Genomic DNA, 9,020 nt, shown 5'->3' with positions numbered 1-9,020 from the left:
CTTTGGACCCCCCAACAATGACTGGGCCCTGGGCAGCTGCCCCTTTTGCCCCACGGTAAAGACGGCCCTGACTGTGATCTAAGCAGCAGCATATTGTTCTCACGAATAGGTGTTTAATAACAGACCCAAAATAAGTATCGCCACCCACCTCTTAAAACTATATATTATTAGAAACAGTCCTGTAATACCTATCTTGCATAAAGGGTTTTTTAACATTTCCATAGCAGCTGATCACATGCCTGGTTATGAAAACTCAGCTGAAGGGATCTGGGGACTATTGCTCAGGCAGAGCCAGTTAGGCAGCAGCCTTAAGGTCCCTTAATGCCCAACTCCGGGAAATCTGTAAATCATTCTTTGAGATTGGGCTACGTCTGCTCAGCTAGGGTTAACTGCTCTTTTATTCTGGGGTAGAGTAAAAGTACTTGTACTTAGCCAATTCTCTGCTCCCCCAGCAGACAGCAATCCCATATGCTACTGCAGTAGACTGCCCCTCAGTGTCATCACATCCAATGCATGGATATGGATGCTGCATCAGTCTTGATGCTAGGACCTTAGAACATTGGAGAATGGGGGAGAAGACACTGAGGGGGCTGGCCTAGCAGCACAGAGAAGTGGAGGATTGGGTAAGTAAGTCTTTTCTATGCCCCCTAGACCTAAACGAGCAGTTATCCCTTCCATTGCAGGTGCAGCCCCACTGCAAAGAAGGACTTTCAAGCAAGTTGGGCCTTAACATTTTTGCTCTTCCAAGCTATTTAGCTGTATTACTTCTTTAAAGTGATTTTAAACCTTTTTTTTTAAATAAATAAATATGTTATACTTTCCTAATCTGTGCACAGAGCAGAATCAATCCTCCTCTTCTGGGGTCCCCTGCCGGCGCTCCTGGCTCCCCCCGCGCAGAGTAGCCCCATAGAAAGCCGCTTCCTATGGGGGCACTTGTGTAGGCTTGATCGCAAGCTGCACTGCCTGTATCCCGGCCTCTAGCTCACTTTTCACAGGATTTGATTGACAGCAGCAGGAGCAAACTGCCTTGTGAGGAAGGAGAGAGCGGTGCGAGCCTCTGCTCTCAGGCACAGCGAGTAGTTCTTATTTTAAAGCTGAAACTAACTTTTAGAATCTGAATGGTTGATTTTATCAATAAAAAGAAAGTGAAGAGACTGCGCTAAGAGGATAAAAAAATACAAAATTCTAAAGTATAGTGGCAGCTGCAATTCTCCTGTACAACATTAACACAGTAAGAATAAATCAAAAGAAAAATAGAATAGCGCAATTCTATTTTTCTTTTGATTTTATCCATGTTACTGTTCTTTCACTTTCACAAAATAGGGCTCAGGCCTACCATTTTATGTGGACTTAGAACCCTCAAATAGGTAGAAAATAAATTAATGGTACTGGTCAATGGTAAATACTCTACCTATGTAATAATAGGTGGATGCGTGTTAGGCCGCGTACACACGATCGGGATTTTGGTCGGAAAAAGATATGATGGCTTTTCCGACGGGATTCCACTCAAGCTTGCCTTGCATACACATGGTCACACAAAAGTTTGCTGAACTTTCGACCGTCAAGAACATGGTGAAGTACAACACTACGACGAGCCAAGAAAATTAAGTTTAATGCTTCCGAGCATGCGTCGAATTGTTTCCGAGCATGCGTAGGAATTTTGCGCGTCGGAATTGCTATAGACGATCGCATTTTCGGATAGGAACTTTTTTCGCCCGAAAAATTGAGAACATGCTCTCAATCTTTTGCTGGCTGGAATTCGGCCAGCAAAAGTCTGATGGAGCATACACACGGTCGCATTTTCCGACCAAAGGCTCTCATCGGTCTTTTGCTGGCTGAATTTCCGATCGTGTGTATGCGGCATTAAAAGGGTTTTGCAAAAAAAAAATTTAAAAAAAACATCAGTTTTAGAGCTCTTGTATGGTTGTCATTTTCTTTTTTTTTTTTTTTTAATTCTTTTTTACATTTATTTCATGTTTTATATACAGTGTATTGTCATTAAAAATTATTAATAAATATATATTGCTTTAGCAAATATGTCCAATCTTGTATTTAAAAAAAAACTATTACCATCAGACTTATGCCTACATCACATTACTGAAATCAGCTTCTCACATAAAATATTCCACTTTGTTTGAATTTCATAGTCTTGTGGAGAAGATCTGATCAAGGTGCTCACTAAAAGCACAGTTTCGCTTGTGCAAAATTTGCTGCCCACCAAAATATTTTGCAGCTCATCACACTGTTCTTTAGGAAGCCACTGGTATGGCAGTATAATTGAACAGCTTTCTATACAACCATTTTTTATAGCCATTGACAATTTCACATCTATAACTGAATCCTCATGAAGAATCTGAAAGGAAGTCACAATGTCAAACTTTGGTGTTTTTCCATAAATCCACTCCCAAGTGCACAAATCGTGTTTCTTTCGAGATATGCCAGGAAAGATTGTTTCATCAGTTGGGTCAACCACATGAATATGGGGCTTGTTATCATACTCAAGACTGTATTCTTTGGCCACTGCATCCATGACAGTTTCACATGTCAAAGATGAATGAGCTTGGGACAGATTTCGTACCGGTGAGGGAACACTAGGTGTGGCATTACTCTGTATGCCTGTGCATGGACTTTGCAACACTAGTGGTAGGACAGAGCTGTCTGCATCACACAGCAAGGTACAGTGGTGATAGGCAACAGTTCTTCCAAGCTTAGACGCAGTCCCTGAAATTTTGTATTCGCCATCTAAGAGCAGGTCATATCTTTGCGTTGCTTGGACATTCAAAACTGGCTCCAATTCTTTAAGAGCTCTAATAACCAAATTTAAGTTTTCCATTCGATCGTACTTTTTCTTTGAGGTAAAAAAAGTTAGGTTAACATTGCCCAGGTCATGATACACTGTCCCACCGCCACTTCTTCTCCTTGCCAGGCCAATTCCTTTTCCTCTCATCAAATGGAGGTTACATTCTTTCCATGGATTTTGGTGACGGCCAATTACCACTGTTGGTGAATTCCTCCATAGAAACAGAACGTTCTTCTCTTCTAAGTTCATGTGATCATGGATCCAATCTTCTACTGCCAGGTTCTCATATACATTGCTGGAAACAGACTGCAAAATGAGACCTTGTCTTACTGAATTTCCAAACCTAACAACTGATGTATGAAAAGAAACTGGAAGTCTAATTCTTCTTAAAGTTGACTGGATCAACATCATTTTTCACTAATGGAAAAAACAAAAACGTACATTTAGACAATTGAAATTTCATGTACATTTTACCTGAAAATTACAGACATGAAGTAAAATGGAAACAAAACAAAAATGTTTTGCATACCATTACTTGTCCAAATATTGTATACAGCTTTCCATAAATATGTACCCCCTTGGACTTTTCCACATTTATAAATTTTCACAACTTAAGCCACCAATCTATAACTCAGAAGCAGCTCCAGCTGAGATTCGAGAAACCATTTATGCAGGGTCGTGTTGCCAATGAAGCCAACGGAGGTGGTCGCCTCAGGCTGCACTCTTTGAGGCATGGAGGCCAAATTGGAACATTCTTCTTACCCTGAGCTTATAAAATACACTGCCGGCACGGTCCTTTATTTATGGGACAACCATAATTCTTGAAAGCCTGTCATCTGAATTATGGTGCACGTCATCAAGAATTTGGCTTTCTCTTCTTGGTTCTTAGAGTTGGCACCTAGATGCGCATGCCCATCATACGGGAGCCAGCGGCAAAGACCCGGAACAGACATTTGTCTCCCTGATGATGCAAGTAAAGAAGATGGTGGCATGCAGCAAAAGATCACAGCTGGATACACTGAACATGCAAGTATGCATTTTTGGGATAACTCAGTAAAAAAGGTAAGAGGGGATTTCAAAAATAATACTATGGGAAGGTGACGTTCCTCTTTAAATGAGTGGTTCTTCCCACCAGCTGCTACATCACTACAGGACAGGGATGAGCTTAGGCACGTTTGGAATTTGTCCAATCACATCTGCGCTATCCTGCCACGAAACTGTGAAAGCAGAAAGCTAATCCTAGGTTTAGGAGGCAAGTGGTAAGCATACATGCGGCTGTGGTGTGGAGAGCGCCTCCACTGCCTATTATTGGCTGTTGGCTTTGAGTGCTTCGCTGTGGGATAGTTCAGGTGGGTTCAGACTCATGTCTGAACAAGCCTGACTTCATCACAGCTACAAGATACAGCAGTCACATATTGGTCAGTGGGAGGAACCACGGCACACAGTGAAAAACACACTATCAAACACCCACAAAAGTGTCACATAGATTCAACTCCCCATACACCAGATAGGTAAGTATTCAACAAGTTCTTTTAGAGGGAAGCTGTGTTTGCATTTTATGATCAGAGCAACAGGAGGGGTAGACAACATTTGAGAGGTGGAGATCTACCTGGACATTATGGAAGAGATCAAAGATCACCAGGGTGCGGCGTCTCCTTTTTTTTTTTAAGAAATTAACTAGCAAGATCCCAATAAAAAGTAAAGTAAGCATGAAGAAAACTTATAAAAATCTTCTAACATCAATGTCACTGTAGAAATAGAAACTTGGTCTACCTTAAAAGTTAGCTTCATTGAGAAACACGACATTCATTTTAATTCACATTTTTTCATGTCTGGAGAGTAATTGGTTACCCCCACAAGGCTGATGCCAGAGTTCATCATGAAAGTATAACATCTGGTACTACGATTACTTTGTTTGACTAGTTTCAGGTCTGCTTATCTGCCCTGATTTCTGGCCAGTGTAAGTAGTATGTAGGGCAGTGTACAGGGTTCAGAAATATGTACAGCAATGTACAAGGGTCAGTAGGATGTAGAGAAGAGTACAGAGGTCAGTAGTAGGTAGGGCATAGTACAGAGGTCAGTAGTATGTAGGGCAGTGTAGAGAGGTCAGTAGTATGTAGGGCAGAGTACAGCCATATGTAGGGCAAAGTACAGAGGTCAGTAGTATGTAGGGCAGTGTAGAGAGGTCAGTAGTATGTAGGGCAGAGTACAGCCGTATGTAGGGCAAAGTACAGAGGTCAGTAGTATGCAGGGCAAAGTACAGAGGTCAGTAGTATGCAGGGCAAAGTACAGAGGTCAGTAGTATGCAGGGCAAAGTACAGAGGTCAGTAGTATGTAGGGAAGAGTACAGAGGTCAGTTGTAGGTAGGGCAATGTACAGAGATCAGTAGGATATAGAGCAGTATGCAGAGGTCAGTAGTATGTAGAGAAAAGAACAGAGGTCAGTAGCTTGTAGGGCAAAGTACAGAGGTCAGTAGTATGTAGGGCAGAGTACAGAGGTCAGTAGTAGGTAGGGCAGTGTACAGAGGTCAGTAGTAGGTAGGGCAGTGTACAGAGGTCAGTAGTAGGTAGGGCAGTGTACAGAGGTCAGTAGTAGGTAGGGCAGTGTACAGAGGTCAGTAGTAGGTAGGGCAGTGTACAGAGGTCAGTAGTAGGAAGGGCAGAGTACAGAGATCAGTAGTATGTAGGGCAAAGTACAGAGGTCAGTAGTATGCAGGGCAAAGTACAGAGGTCAGTAGTATGCAGGGCAAAGTACAGAGGTCAGTAGTATGTAGGGAATACAGAGGTCAGTAATCTGTAGGGCAGAGTACAGAGGTCAGTAGTCTGTAGGGAAGAGTACAGAGGTCAGTTGTAGGTAGATCAGTAGGATATAGAGCAGTATGCAGAGGTCAGTAGTATGTAGAGAAAAGAACAGAGGTCAGTAGTATGTAGGGCAAAGTACAGAGGTCAGTAGTATGTAGGGCAGAGTACAGAGGTCAGTAGTAGGTAGGGCAGTGTACAGAGGTCAGTAGAAGGTAGGGCAGTGTACAGAGGTCAGTAGGAGGAAGGGCAGAGTACAGAGATCAGTAGTATGTAGGGTAGAGTACAGAGGTCAGTAGTATGTAGGGTAGAGTACAGAGGTCAGTAGTAGGTAGGGCAATGTACAGAGATCAGTAGGATATAGAGCAGTGTGCAGAGGTCAGTAGTAGGTTGGGCATAGTAAAGAAGTCAGTAGTATGTAGGGCAGTGTACAGAGGTCAGTAGTAGGAAGGGCAGAGTACAGAGGTCAGTAGTAAGGATGGGCTCGGGCGCATTCGCACACTCCACGTGCAGAGCCCGCCAGGAAGTCGGCACTGCGCTGTGCTAATCACAGGCAGAGATCGGGAAATGTCTTACTACCTGTGATTAGTGCAGCGCAGTGCCAACTTCCTGGCGGGCTCTGCGCGTGGAGTGTGTGAACACGCCTGAGCTCATCCTTAGTCAGTAGTATGTAGGGTAGAGTACAGAGGTCAGTAGTATGTAGGGCACAGTACAGAGGAAAATAATATTTAGGGCAGAGTACAGAGGTCAGTAGTTTGTAGGGCAGTGTACAGAGGCCAGTAGTATGTAGGGCAGTGTATAGAGGCCAGTAGTATGTAGGGCAGTGTATAGAGGCCAGTAGTATGTAGGGCAGTGTATAGAGGCCAGTAGTATGTAGGGCAGTGTATAGAGGCCAGTAGTATGTAGGGCAGTGTATAGAGGCCAGTAGTATGTAGGGCAGTGTATAGAGGCCAGTAGTATGTAGGGCAGTGTATAGAGGCCAGTAGTATGCAGGGCAGTGTACAGAGGTCAGTAGTATGCAGGGCAGTGTACAGAGGTCAGTAGTATGTAGGGCAGTGTACAGAGGCCAGTAGGATGTAGGGCAGTGTACAGAGGCCAGTAGGATGTAGGGCAGAGTACAGAGGTCAGTAGGATGTAGGGCAGAGTACAGAGGTCAGTAGTATGTAGGGCAATGAAGAGAGGTCATTAGTATGTAGGGCAAAGTACAGAGATCAGTAGTAGGTAAGGCAGTGTACAGGGGTCAGTAGTAGGTAAGGCCGAGTTTGGAAGTCAGTAAGATGTAGGGCAGAGTTTGGAAGTCGGTAGGATGTAGGGCAGAGTTTGGAAGTCGGTAAGATGTAGGGCAGAGTTTGGAAGTCGGTAGGATGTAGGGCAGAGTTTGGAAGTCGGTAGGATGTAGGGCAGAGTTTGGAAGTCAGTAGGATGTAGGGCAGAGTTTGGAAGTCGGTAGGATGTAGGGCAGAGTTTGGAAGTCGGTAGGATGTAGGGCAGAGTTTGGAAGTCGGTAAGATGTAGGGCAGAGTTTGGAAGTCGGTAGGATGTAGGGCAGAGTTTGGAAGTCGGTAGGATGTAGGGCAGAGTTTGGAAGTCGGTAGGATGTAGGGCAGAGTTCAGAAGTCGGTAGGATGTAGGGCAGAGTTCAGAAGTCAGTAGGATGTAGGGCAGAGTTCAGAAGTCAGTAAGATGTAGGGCAGTGTACAGAGGTGAGTAGTATGCAGGGCAGTGTACAGAGGTGAGTAGTATGCAGGGCAGTGTACAGAGGTGAGTAGTATGCAGGGCAGTGTAGAGATGTCAGTAGGGTGAAGAGAAGTGTACAGGGATCACTGCTATAGGATGTTAAATGTTACATTCTGAATGTGGGTGCAACATATAGCATGATACAAAAGGTGACTCAGTAAAAGCAGTGGGAGCCATTGGCTCCTGCCGCTGTCAATCAAATTCAGTGAGGGTGCTGGGGGTAAGGCTGAGCTGCACGGCGTGTCAATGGACACTCAGAGCACAGCTCAGGATCGAGCATGCACATGTTTCATCATTGGAAGCAGCTTCCTATGGTGGTGTGATAGCGGTGGAACGCATGCGCATGCTGACAGAACGTCACTTCCATGACCTAATCTGACAGAACAGTGGCACCCTGAGAATAGGAGACCAAAGCACCTGTGGGGAACCACAGAACAGGACCTGATTGCTCTGTGAAAAACCATTACATAGAGCAGGAAAATATAACATGTTTGTTATTTATTAAAAAGTAAACTTTACAATGATTTTAATGCAAACATTAATTCAATGCACTTTATTTTATAAATGTGTGTGCAGTGATTACATTTTTGCAGAAAGTGAACTATGACTTTCCTCCTATAAAAAAGGTGAAATGTGCAAAAATAGACAAGCTACGAGTCGTCTACTACAAAATGTATTGCAGGAAGGAGTCCAGCTTTTCTATCTATATACCCCATACAAGACGAATGTCAGCTCACTTAGAGCACACACTGGACTATTCCCACAGTAAACCACCATGTTGCTCGGCAGTCACATCACATAACGTCATCTACATACGACATCGTCGCAATGCGCATGCGTGTTTCCCCGGCCCGAAGGTTTCCTATAGAGAAGGAAGATTTACAGGGGCGTCCAATACGGAAGTAGAGACTCTCACCTGTCCAATATAGACATAAGACCGTTCTCCCTCCGCCTGCTGGCTAAAATCGAGCACCGATCTTTCCTCCTCCGTGTGTCCTGTAGACCCCGCCCCTGTGTGATGTGGTTCCCTCCCCTGTGTGATGTCACCGCTTTGATTGACAGTTCCACCTGTGTGTAGGTCCTAGCGTTCTAAAACTGTGCACCTCAGCATGCTTGCACTTCTATTGTGCAGCCAATAAATTCATGTACAGACTGTACACAGGTAAATGGATGTGAGGCCCGGACCGCCTGTGCAGGTGTGCGAAGCCTAGATTCACGTGAGGGGTGCACCGATACCACTTTTTATAGACCGAGTACAAGTACCGATACTTATTTTCAAGTACTCGCCAATACCAATTACAGATACTTTTTTTTTAACGTCGTGTGACAGTGGTACTAATATGCAGCACTGGCATAGGTGTGCGCAGCCTATTGCATTAGGGTGTGCACCCCAAAGCTCAAACATATATGTGTGTGCATGTGTATATATGCAGAAGGTGTCAGTAGAGCAGTGAATGGTGTCATAAGGGCAGATATTGGTGGTGTCAGTAGGGCAGTTACAATATTATTTTTAATAATTTTTTTACAATTTAGGAGAAAAAAAATGGATTTTTTTTTTTTTATTTGGTGAAATAGCAGGGGACAAAACATTGGAAATATGCACCACACGGGGTGATTAGGGTGTGCCCAAGCACACCTGGCACACCCTGTGTGCACGCCGATGAGCACTGGTGAGGCATGAACTG

At 44.1% G+C, this 9,020-nt stretch overlaps 1 protein-coding gene across 1 annotated transcript; it reads right to left on the bottom strand.

The window, feature by feature from the left end:
* Window positions 1-1,427: 1,427 nt before the first annotated feature.
* Window positions 1,428-8,407, bottom strand: LIPT1 (lipoyltransferase 1). The gene is made up of 2 exons (XM_073617929.1): window positions 8,252-8,407; window positions 1,428-3,217 (listed from the first exon to the last, which is right to left on the bottom strand). Exon 2 carries the CDS (start codon window positions 3,209-3,211, stop codon window positions 2,090-2,092), a length of 1,122 nt encoding a protein of 373 aa, XP_073474030.1. The 5' UTR covers window positions 3,212-3,217; window positions 8,252-8,407; the 3' UTR covers window positions 1,428-2,089.
* Window positions 8,408-9,020: the final 613 nt, after the last annotated feature.

This window comes from Aquarana catesbeiana, linkage group LG02, assembly GCF_042186555.1.
Source record: "Aquarana catesbeiana isolate 2022-GZ linkage group LG02, ASM4218655v1, whole genome shotgun sequence".
Taxonomy (NCBI): domain Eukaryota; kingdom Metazoa; phylum Chordata; class Amphibia; order Anura; family Ranidae; genus Aquarana; species Aquarana catesbeiana.
The sequence above is the reverse complement of the archived record's forward strand: the minus strand, read 5'-3'. Positions and strand labels throughout refer to the sequence as shown.